The sequence below is a fragment of the Trachurus japonicus genome, chromosome 3, assembly GCF_045865225.1.
Source record: "Trachurus japonicus isolate A0001 chromosome 3, Traja_1.0".
NCBI lineage: Eukaryota > Metazoa > Chordata > Actinopteri > Carangiformes > Carangidae > Trachurus > Trachurus japonicus.
In genome coordinates, this window is record NC_140909.1 from 4251134 (window position 1) to 4263709 (window position 12576).

Consider the following 12576-nt stretch of genomic DNA (forward strand, 5'->3'; position numbering starts at 1 on the left):
TGTCCCTGAAGGCAACGCGCATCAGCGGTTTTGCATGAATTTCCCTCTAAAACAACTCTGTGTGGTAACGTTGTGTTATTATCTCATAGCGTGGTGAATGTGCAGCTCACAACTTGTCCACTTTTGGAGTTGTTGGATTGTGTATTTGATGAGTTTGATGAGGGAAACCAAGAAATCCCATAATGAGCCTCCGTAGCGTAGCTCTGAGCAGCTCGCGGCTCTGCTCCGCCGTTCTAGAAACAGCTTGCACCGACAATTAAAGGTAACGAACCTACTGCTATGACTATAGGGATTATGGCAATGGACCAATTTGCCACAATGTTGAACTACCCCTTTAAAGACCTGTCAACCTTTTATTGAGTGTATAGAAACATTATATTACCTAACAGCTGTGGACTCTCTGTGAGCATTGTCTTGGTTATTTATACTACTTTGCCTGTGGGAACGAGTTGAACTGTTTTTGCATAATGGAAAACTTCTAACTAACTAAAGTCTTCAATAAAAGATCTGTGTCGTTGTCTGAAAACTCTGACTCATGTTGTCGGTCCTGCAGGGCTGGAGGAGACACGGTAACTCCTGTTTTCAAGTGAACACCAAACAAGTTCCCTTCAAAGATCGCTGCAACATCACTATCAGAAACGGGTGAGAAGTCTGTTTCTACTTAAAGGGATAGTTCACCCAAAATTCAAATTTCACTCATTATCTCCTCCCCCTCATGTGGACTAAGGGCTGGGAGAAGTTTCAGAGTCCTCCGTGGCTTCTCTGAGTTACAGGGGGTCTCGGCGTAGCAGTGCATGTCCATATGACGGTTGCAAATGGATACCAACTGTCTTCGTAACAAAAAGACACACCAAAAAACATCCAAATACCTCCATGCTGCTCGTATGTAATGTCCGTCTTGTATTGAAGTCCATTTCCTATTTTTCAAGCTTGTTTGTAGCGGAAGCTCCTCTTCCCAGTTCGTCCAAATTTGACGAACCAGGAAGAGGAGCTTCCGCTACAAAACAAGCTTGAAATATAGACTTATTTAATTTTTTTCGGGACAATTTTGCATTTCGGGGCTTCAATACAAGAGGGACATTACATACGAGCAGCATGGAGGTATCTGGATGTTTTTTGGTGTGTCTTTTTGTCACGAAGACAGTTGGTATCCATTCTCAACCGTCATATGGACATGCACTGCTACGCCGAGACCCCCTGTAACTCAGAGAAGCCACGGAGGACTCTGAAACTTCTCCCAGCCCTTAGTCCACATGAGGGGGAGGAGATCATGAGTGAAATTTCAATTTTGGGTGAACTATTCTTTTAATCAGAAATAGCAGCAGCCACACAAAGACTTTTTTTTTTCTTTTAATTTGTCTCGGCCAGTGTTTTTTTTGTGTTTCTTCTCCAACATGTGTGCCTTGTTGTTTTCTCCGAGCAGGTTCGAGCAGGCCTTCATCAACCGCCTGCTGGCTCAGCAGCTCGGAGACCAGACCCAGTATTTCTGGATCGGGCTGCAGGACATGAAGAGCACGGGGGAGTACCAGTGGCTGAGCCAGGACGGGGCCGCCGGCCCGGTGACGTACACCAACTGGGGCTGGTTCGAACCAGGTCAGTGGAAAACACACACACAGTTTGTTATTCTGAACCTCTGTTTGTGTTCACTTGGTTCACCTGATTATTGATGTGTGTGTTATTAGATTAGAAAAGAGAAGAAATAGCCAGTGCGGGCTATTTCTTCTCTTTTCTATTTTCCCCTTGGCCCAGCACCCCAAGCAAGGGATGTGCGTATATTTTTACAATTTTTGTTATTAGATTAGGCAAGAAAAAGTCTGTGAACAAGTTTTCATTTCCAAACAATTTAATCTTAGTTAGTTTTGGCAAAAACTAAACTAAAGGCATGCAGTGATATTCTTTTAGTTTTTTCCTCCTGTGGTGTGTTCTGTCATGGACACCATGCCTGTTCAATGTGTTGTGTCTGGTAGTCTCATGAACGGAGATCAGGGTTCCCACGCATCCTGGAAAACCTGGAAACACATGGAAAATTAGAGAAAAAAAAGTCAAATGTCCTGGAAAAGCTGGAGTTGTCTTGGAAAATTATTTATCACTGTTACGGCTACTCTTATGTTCCAAAAAAAGGTCAAAAACATCAGTGAGGAGAAGGTCTACAACTCATTATATAATAAGCACTTGCAGAGAGACAGTTTCAACAAAAGGTTTGGAATAAATTTTGAATAAAAGTAATTTTGTGGTCGAAAAACTGTTTCACTCCTCACTCGCCTCACTCCTCCAACACCAAAAAACAGACCCAAAGAAACCAGATGTTCTCACTCCCTAATCACAGGAGGAGGGACCTGACCGGAAAAAAATAATCTAATTAACAATTATAATGAATAACAGTTCATCTACAATATACTGTATACCCTGAACAGTCACCATTACCCTCAGCATTTCCAAATAAGCAACACAAAGAATTAATAGGCTCCAACAATCACATGGTGACATCAGCTCCCAGAGCTCAATTTAACTTTTCCAGACCCCACCAAGGATTTCTTTTCCAAAGAAATGCAACGTCTGCATCCCATCCCCCTCGGGTAAATATTTTTGTGCTATCAAATTAAAACTTTCTTATCTCCAGTTTTACGTGGTCTAAACTTCTCCAAAGCATGAACGGGACGGGGGATGTATTAGTGTATGGCGTGATAACGTGTGTCCGACTGTGGCATCTGAAAATGAAAATGATTTTGAGGAAAGAGTGGGAACCCTGAAAGGATTTCTTTTCCAAAGAAGTGCCCAGTGAGAAAACTAGAGACTTGATGAGAGTTGATGAATATGACCAGTAGTGGACCTGTTGTCTCCTCTGCTGTGTGACAGATAGAGGAGCAGCACAGAGCTGTAGTGGGTGTGGTTTAAAAACAAAAACAACATGTTTTTATGTTGTTCTATAATAAATTTGTCATAATTGATAATGATTATTTCATAGATGAGTTAGAGCCACAGACTGCACGTCTTTAAATCAGACTTCTGGAGGTGAGAAGAGAATAAATATAGAAACAAACTGGTTAAATGTACAAAATAAGGTACAACTGTCAAGATAGGAGATGTTAAGCACTTCAGTCATTTCTTCAAGTCTTTAGATTGAACTCCCCGTTTGCTAACGCACATGTATTCGATAATGACATGAAATATTATGACTGTTTGTGTGGTATTAACATTAAGCAGATTGTGTGTGTCTCTATACTTGTGACTTAGACCCAGATCAGATCAAACTAGGTAAAATCCAAAGGGTTCACATACTTTTTCTTACAACTGTATCTCTTAAAGATGATGCAGTAATGATCCGATATTCAATCCATGCCTCGTACAAAACGTTTTTTGAATGTTCCTTGAACATTTACAGTCTCATTCTCTCCCTTTTACTTGCTCTCACATACACGGCCCATTTACGTCTCTCCCTCCTTTTCTTTTCCAAGTTATATAATTTTTTTATTTACCTTGATGTCCGATCACAGATAAATTCATTATTCTCACATTTATATGTAGATATGTTTGGAACAGTTGTGGAACGTTTGTATGTCTAAAAATTGATTAAGAGATGAGAAAAAAAAGATAATGCAGATTAAACATCTGACACCTTATAAAGATGTTGTCCCGCTACCTTCAGAGAGGAGAGAAGATGCATCGGGTAGAAAATGTTCAAAACTATTTGTCTGTTGATGCTCGAATGTTTAATCCCACATTTATCACTTACTGAGCCTAAAATACAGAAAAAACTTCTGATCTAATTGTATATGTTGAATCAAAAAGCACATCTGGCATGTTTGTTTTGCAGAGCATCACGGAGGTTGTGCGGTGATGTCGACCAGGAAACCTCTGGGCAAGTGGGAGGTGAAGAACTGCACCTTCTTCACGGCCGGCACCGTCTGCAGAACCGACCTGGCCCCGCCGCCGCCTGCAGAGCCGCAGCCCGACCCCGACGCGCCCTGTCCCGACGGATGGCAGTCCAAGCAGGACATCAGATACTGCTACAAGGTGAGTTACTATTGACAGATAGCGAACAAGCTCCAAGAGAAACTCAGAGGCCTGAATGAAGTTGAAGGGCCTTTACTGAGGTCTGGAAATGATTTTTGTAAAACTGAAATGATACAGAAAAATAACAATTACTGTATTGTCACTAAACTAACATAATACATTCACAGGAATGATAATGCAAATAGCTGTAGGCTAGTTGTTAGCTTAGCATTATCACAACTTACATGTCGTTAGCCTAATAGCATAATTGCCTAAGTCATATTTGAACATTTTCGGAAAAAAAGAAAAAACACAATTTCTAGCAAGCAAAGTCAAAAAGATGACTTAGGCAGATAGTGATTTTGGACTCTAAAAAGTGTTCTGATTGGTTGAGGACATAGCCAATAAGGCAAGGTGATGCAGCAGTGGTAGGAGAGGAAAGTTAGGCAGATATCTCAACTTGGCCAAAAAATGACTTAGGCAATTATGCTACAGTATGAGGCTAACGATGTGAATAAAATAAACATTTATATAATATTCCAAAAATGCACTACAGGAATCTGTGTAAGGACATAATTAACTAAAAACCGTGAACAATACTCACAAGCGATAATTTCCTACATAGACACAAACAGCGGGAGGAAAAAGATAAAAGCTGGAGCTGCAAGCAGACCATGTAGAAGCTCTGCATTTCCTGATCATACTCCGCACACTGTCATGTGACTAAAATTGCCTTTCAAAATAAAAGCTTAAATTAAATATAAGTTAATGAGCCACAAAACAACACAAATACAGGCAAAGCTCACACAGAACATGACAGTTACTATCAGTCAGAGCTACTGTATGGCTTCATGTACATGTCCAACCTGCTGCTGTCTGTGCCTGTACCTGACCGTGTTGGTGTCGTTGCTGCTGTTCCTCTGTCAGGTGTTTCACGAGGAGCGGCTGAGCAGGAAGCGGTCGTGGGAAGAAGCGGAGAGGTTCTGCCAGGCGCTGGGGGCTCACCTGCCCAGCTACACCAGCGTGGCTGAGATGAGAGCTCTGCACAACGTCATGAGGGAAACCATCAGGTAGAAACCGTCAACTATCCACATAGAAGCTTTTAGGCTTTAGGGTTGACTGAACCGGCTTGTAAAATGTGTTGTGTACCATTCTTTAAGGAAAACATGAGTGATCAGGCTCTTATTTTTAATGGGATTCAATATAGTAGGGAGGTTAAAGTGATAGTTCACCCAAAATTCTAATTTCACTCATTATCTCCTCCCCCTCATGTGGACTAAGGGCTGGGAGAAGTTTCAGAGTCCTCCGTGGCTTCTCTGAGTTACAGGGGGTCTCGGCGTAGCAGTGCATGTCCATATGACGGTTGAGAACGGAGCTCACTTTTCTTCGTCAAAAAGACACACTAAAAAACATCCAGATACCTCCATGCTGCTCGTCTGTAATGTCCCTCTTGTATTGAAGCCCCAACATGAGAAATTGTTCCGAAAAAAATTAAATAAGTCTATGTTTTAAGCTTGTTCGTAGCGGAAGCTCCCAGCACTGCTCTTCCTGGTCTGTCCAAATCTCGTGTGATTTGCACTGACACCTGTGCAAATCTCGCGAGATTTACAAGATGATTTAACAAGAGCAAACACAATTGTGTGATAATAAATGGATATTTTTTATTGCATGATCAATTATATTCTCTGCCAGGGTATGTAAACTTATGAGCACAACTGTATATGGTGACTGGCTTTTAATTCATTTCATACAAATCTTTTGCTCGTCGAAAATGAGCGTCCTGGGTTTGTCTACATTATACTGAGTCCTCAGAAAGGACCGGTTCGTTTCTTTAAACTGAACTGAGCGACTGAATTGTGGAGAATCTCAGCGATATAACGACGTGTAGCGAGTCCATGTTGACTAAAGTTTTAACAGAAGATGGATGCAACAGTGGCACCGAGGGGAAACACAGCGATTTAAGCCGAGAGGTCTAACTATTGTAAGCACGACGAAACTGCTTGAACAGGCGATCCAGTGGACTATTGAGAGATTTTGTACATTTACAAGAACCTGAAAATAGAAACTGACCCTCGGCTTTTATTTGAGAATTTACAGTACGTAACATAAGTACTGTATGTTTTCTTTTTATGAGGTATGACTGGCATTAATGTGTTTGTCATTGTGATTTCTTTAACGTTCTGACGTGAACACATGAAAACAGTTTGTGCTGCTTGGCTTTAACCTCCGTGGACTCGTCACCTGTCACCGGTCCCTCAGCACCAGACGTGTTTTGTCTTGATGAGGCAAATACCTCAGAGTTCAACCTGTACCTTCTCCTCACATAAACATGCAGCTGTTTTCACACAGACCATCATCATCTCCTGGTTTTATTACACTGTACTGTGCATCACACCTCTTCACTGATTGGTCGACTCTGTGTTTTGTTTTGTTTTTGTTGCAGTGATAATCGCTACTTCTGGGTCGGCCTGAACAGGAGGAACCCGTCGGATCGCTCCTGGGCGTGGAGCGACAGTCGCCCTGTGAGTTCACTACTTTGAATATTATATATATACTGTATACAAGTGTTGAAATATCTAACGCTACAGATGTAATAAGCACCTTTAACACGTCGTATAAAAACAGGTTTGGCCTCCACTGTGAGATCCAAAAACTGCTCCTCACAAACATAATGGAGGCGTCAACCATCTTTATAACCAGGCTGAGCCCTGAATCCCTCACTAACACATATGAAAACACATATACATGTATTGAAAATATATATATATGTATAAAAAGTAATATTAGGTATGAGCTCAGTCAGTGTATTTCAACCATTAATTATTGATATGATATGAATGGGATTGAAAATTGCTGGAAATATTGCTGGAAATGTGACTGTAACTAATAATGTTTAATCCTAGATAATAATAATAATGATAATAATAAGTAGATAAATAGATTAGATACAAAAAATGTAAGATGGTAATTGGTAACACTTTATAGTAAGTACACACTTAAGCATTAGTTAAGCATTAATAAATACTGAATTCTTCATTTATAACGCATGAATACTCATTACTATGTAGTTTATAAATACAGTTAGTGCTTATCAATGATGAGTCAAATATTTTTAACTGTGTTTATAAACTACATACTAATGAGTATTCATGTGTTATAAATGAAGAATTCAGTATTTAGTGTGTACTTATTATAAAGTGTTATCACTTTATTTATTATTATACTTGTGCATTATTATCTATATTGTATTTTAATAGCTGTGCAGCACTTCATCTGAGGTTGTTTTTTAAATGTGCTTTATAGATAAACCTTGACTTGACTTGACAGCAAACAGCAGAAAGAAAGATAAATAATAAAATAAGTGTCCTTTGACCGATATTTAAGATATTTAAAACCAAAAGTTACAGTGTGAAAGTCCAAAAAGACAAAAATAGGATAAAATATAAAAAAGGTGCACCACTGGTTTTCTAAGGCGTTTTTATAAAAGTGAATTTCAGATTTACAATTGATTAAAGAGCCAGCTGACATTTAGAAAGACTCATCACATCACATGTTTATTCAATGTGTTCCCAACAGGTGTCCATGGACGTGTTGCATCACGACTTCCACGAGGACGACGCGTATGAACGAGACTGCACTGCGTTCAAGGTGAGCTGCCGTGCACATTTATACTACAACAACAGAGAGAAAAAAAAGAAGCATTTTCGTGCCAGGTTGTTTTAGTCTAACAACCTCAGTCAAAGCTTTTTTTTCTTTTCTTTTCTTTTTCTTTTTCTTTTTCTTTCTAAACTGATCTGTGAATCAAAACCATTCGTCGTCTGTCTGTGAGAGTCACGATGAGTCGAGCTGCAGCTGAAATCCTCCTCCGTTTGACTCATGCATGACTTCACCGTGTGTTTCAACAAAAATCCCACAAACAGCAGTTGGTCGGAACAGGAGGTTCACTCGCTTCACTCTCTGTTTTTGTTCTGTTTTCTTTTAAGATTTAGTTTTGGCGCTGCTGTGTTGTGGCTCAGGCGATGACCTTTGCTCTGACTTAGAGTATCTCAGTCAGTGATTGTGTTGTCAGAGAGACGCTCTCTTCTCACGCTGTCTCCGAGCTGCAGGAAGGAAGAAGATGTGTGATGTTGCACATGTGGAACTTCTCTTATTGTACAGTGTTATATATATATATATATATATATGTATATACAGAGAGCACTTTCACAAATGTTTCTTAAAGCATATCTACATGTATGACGGTCATTCTTCTCTTTTCTTTTTTAAACACCAACACAAACACAAACTCATTCTACTTAATGAGACACTGATGAGGTCATCGATCATCTGAACCACATCTGGTTTTATAGGAAGATTATAAAAACCACTGCTGGGATTAAACATCGACATTATCCCACAAAAACTGATTTATAAACTCTTCCTGAGTTCAAATATTCTTGCTGTGTTGTTTAGGAATAAATATGAACATGGTTTCTTTGCATTATTATTATTATTATTATTATTCAAGGTCTGAAAAGACTTGATATTTTTTGTTATTTAGACTAGTTTAGTTATTTTCAGCCAATAAAAGCTCTAAATGACAATATTTTTGTTTCAATTTTGGGAGAAATGTTGTCGGTAGTAAAATTTTAAAATTGAATTTTACTCAAACACATACCTATAAATAGTAAAACCAGAGAAACCGATCATTTTGGGAGTGGTCTCTTAATTTTTTCCAGAGCTGTATATATTATATACTGTATATATAGATTGATATGTTTATTTCGGTCATGCGACAAACGGAACAATCCAACCACACGTATCATATCATATCGTGTAAATCAAACCCGTACAGTAAAAGGTCGAGGCTGCAGCTCTCGGCTTACGACGCCCTACTTTTTATCACCTCTCTCACACTAACTAACTATAGCAGATTCATTTTTACACCGTTTCCTCTTGTGTGCGTTTCTGAGTGCGTTTCTGCAAAGGCGACAATACATGTACCAACTGAACACACAACACACCAGTCGACAATCTGCCCCAGCAACAATCAAACAACACTTACAGTTTGCTTATATTTATCAATTATCTTTGAAATGTCTCACATAATTTCAATTCATCCTGAAGATTGTTCCATAAATTCGCCCCATGGACGTAGGCTACATTTAATATGAGTCATAGCTTTTGATTTGATAAACATACATAGTCCTTTAAGTTGATATTTGCTTTTTCTTCACATGTGAACAGTTTTGCTCAGCAACAAGTTGTTATGAACTTTATGAATCATCTGTGCAGTCTTGTAGTTTACTAAGTCATGGAGTTTAAGTTAAGTGTCTGAGATGCATTTCCCCAAAATCTCCAGGCAGTAGGTGATGTTTTTAATTATATTAATATGTAATTGTAATATATATTATATATAGGGATGTCACGACAATTACTTATTTTCGCAATTAATCGCGGTATTAAACGCCACAATTAGTTAATCATATAGATTCCTAAATACCGTCACTTTCCAAAAAAGATTACACACGTTACACTGAATTGGTAGGAATTTAAAAGCTAGAGTGTCATTTGTAATTAAAAAAAAAAGATTAAAATAAACTTAGATGACAATTATTGACTTGAATATTTCAAACACTTCCCCTGGAGGGTTAATAATCAGTCCTATATTAATAGATACTTAAATAGTTTGTGTAAATAATTAGAAATGTAAGTATATTTTGACTATATTTCATTTTACACATTCATATTGTTGTGAAATTAATTAATGCATAATAATTGTGATAATCGTAACACACAGTGACTATATAATGGTGACATCCCTAAATATGTTGTCATTGTTGTGTGTCCTTCGTCAGACGACCCGGAGCACCTTGAAGCACTTCTTTGTGTTTCTGCACTACGACTTCCAGGCCACGCCGTTCTACCCGGCGCCGTTCCACTGTGACGCCAAACTGGAGTGGGTCTGTCAGATACCCCGGGGTAAGAACACCAGCACGTTATTGCCCCGCTGTGTAGTGTAGTGTAGTGTAGTGTAGTGTAGTGTAGTGTAGTGTAGTGTAGTGTAGTGTAGTGTAGTGTGGGTGTAAAGGAGTGTTGTGTCTTTCTCTTTTTGTTTGTGTAGAGCTCTAACAGTTGCTTACAGCAGCTACATTTTGTGCGACCGACCACCCAGACACAAGTTTCTCCACATGAGACTCCTGACTGTTTTAGTTTTGTTTTTATTCATAGTAAATCTACTGGGATGTAACATTAGATTTTTGTGTGTTTATTTATTCTGCCCTCTAATCCGTTCTTTGTTGATGCTTCGACAGGAAAGACGCCAAAGAACCCGGAGTGGTACAATCCTGGTAAGGACCAAATCTTCCCAGAATTTGTGGTCAGATTGTGATTATTGTGTCTTGTGACTTTAACTCTGATCCGTCAGTGGCCAGGGGTTTGTTTGTTTATTTATATATTTATTTATTGATTGATCTGTGTTTATTTTCTTGTACGATCATTCGACATGCACGGATCATCTCCAGGTCTTGTAGTCGGTAACTCTTAGAAAAGTCTTCAGTTTGCTTTGTGCAGATCTCTTCTGTCTTGTATCTGTCATTACAAGACAAATCAATAGTCATAGTTCATACAGAGCCTCTGTCATCACTGGCTTGTTAATTATATAAATAAAATACATAATATACAACTGAAAAGTGCTGACAGATAAAATACAGAAATTAGGGATGCACCGCAATGAAAATTTGTGGCTGAAGCCGAATAAAATTAAACCAAACCAAACCAAATACCGAATATTTTCAATATTGCATAAATAGCCTAGAATAAGTTTTTAGACATGTTTTTCAAAGAAAGTAAATGTTTATTGAATATTCTGACTTTTTTTTTTAAATATTCCAGTAGCCTTTGCTGTTCAGGGTGTTTGGCTTTTAAATGAGGTCTTTGCAGAAGAAGAACCCCCTCTAGATAGTTTGGTTAAACACTCGTTGCAAACTGCAATTCTTTTCTCGCTCTCCAACACTTTAAAATATCTTTACACTGCCGACATTTCACCGAAGGCGCCAGGTCACCGCGTCGCTGCACACTGTTTCGGCCCGCCACAGTCTCTCACAGAAAAAAAATGAATGAATGAATTAAACAGCGTTTCACTGTCTGTCATCTCTGCCAGTCAGCCCCTCCACCTGCAGTCTCTCTCCCGTACCGTAAATGCGCTATATCGCGCTAATTGCACAGTGTTGAAACCCCCCCCCCTCTGCGCCATGGTCTCCTGAAATCCTGTGGGAAACACTGCTGCACCTTGTTTGATTGCGTCATTGCGTCACACGCCACTAATACAGTAGTCTATTCGGCCTTGCTTTTAACTCAGTACATCCTCGGTACATCCTAAACAGAAACGATAAACATCTTCAATCTTTCAATGCACTTTTGTGATCATCACAGTTAAAGGGATAGTTCACCCAAAATTGAAATTTCACTCATTATCTCCTCCCCCTCATGTGGACTAAGGGCTGGGAGAAGTTTCAGAGTCCTCCGTGGCTTCTCTGAGTTACAGGGGGTCTCGGCGTAGCAGTGCATGTCCATATGACGGTTGCAAATGGATACCAACTGTCTTCGTAACAAAAAGACACACCAAAAAACATCCAAATACCTCCATGCTGCTCGTATGTAATGTCCGTCTTGTATTGAAGCCCCGAAATGCGAAATTGTCCCGAAAAAATTTAAATAAGTCTATATTTCAAGCTTGTTTGTAGCGGAAGCTTCTCGAAGCTCCTCTTCCCGGTTCATCAAATTTGGACGAACTGGGAAGACGACGGACCCTGGTTTGTCCAAATTTGACGAATTAAATTTTTTTCGGGACAATTTCGCATTTCGGGGCTTCGATACAAGAGGGACATTACCTACGAGCAGCATGGAGGTATTTGGATGTTTTTTGGTGTGTCTTTTTGTTACGAAGACAGTTGGTATCCATTTGCAACCGTTATATGGACATGCACTGCTACGCCGAGACCCCCTGTAACTCAGAGAAGACACGGAGGACTCTGAAACTTCTCCCAGCCCTTAGTCCACGTGAGGGGGAGGAGATAATGAGGAATGAAATTTTGGTGAACTATCCCTTTAAAACCATCTTAAATGTACCTTAATGTCACGTATCATGTCATTAAAGTGTCTGATGTCATGGTTTTGAATGTGTTTATATGTATTGTGTGTGTGTGTGTGTGCGTGTATATGTATTGTGTGTGTGTGTGTGTGTGTGTGTGTGTGTGTGTGTGTGTGTGTGTGTGTGTGTGTGTGTGTGTGTGTGTGTGGATGTATTGTGTGTGTGTGTGTGTGTGTGTGTGTGTGTGTTTATGTGTGTGTGTGTGTGTGTGTGTGTGTGTGTGTGTCTGTGTGTGTGTCAGGTGGGCACCATGAGACCTCCCTCTTCGTGGACGGGTCTGAGTTCTGGTTCATTCAGGAGCCCAAACTGTCGCACGACGACGCCGAGACCTTCTGCCGCGCCAACGGCAGCAAACTGGCGGCGCCGTCGTCCTCCACGGCCGCCTTCAAGGTCCAGCAGTACCTGGCCGGGGTAAGTCATGCACGTGTGTGTGTGTGTGTGTGTGTGTGTGT

The 12576-nt window shown here is 39.9% G+C and overlaps 1 protein-coding gene across 1 annotated transcript in view; it reads left to right on the forward strand.

Moving 5' to 3' along the window:
• ly75 (lymphocyte antigen 75) overlaps positions 1-12576 on the forward strand; it is a 66925-nt gene that overhangs the window by 24543 nt on the left and 29806 nt on the right. The window contains exons 10-18 of the mRNA XM_085805431.1: positions 554-642; positions 1424-1593; positions 3815-4014; positions 4921-5063; positions 6437-6515; positions 7570-7641; positions 9831-9954; positions 10287-10322; positions 12366-12535. Coding sequence (XP_085661557.1) covers positions 554-642; positions 1424-1593; positions 3815-4014; positions 4921-5063; positions 6437-6515; positions 7570-7641; positions 9831-9954; positions 10287-10322; positions 12366-12535 — 1083 coding nt within the window. The remainder of the gene's footprint in view (positions 1-553; positions 643-1423; positions 1594-3814; positions 4015-4920; positions 5064-6436; positions 6516-7569; positions 7642-9830; positions 9955-10286; positions 10323-12365; positions 12536-12576) is intronic.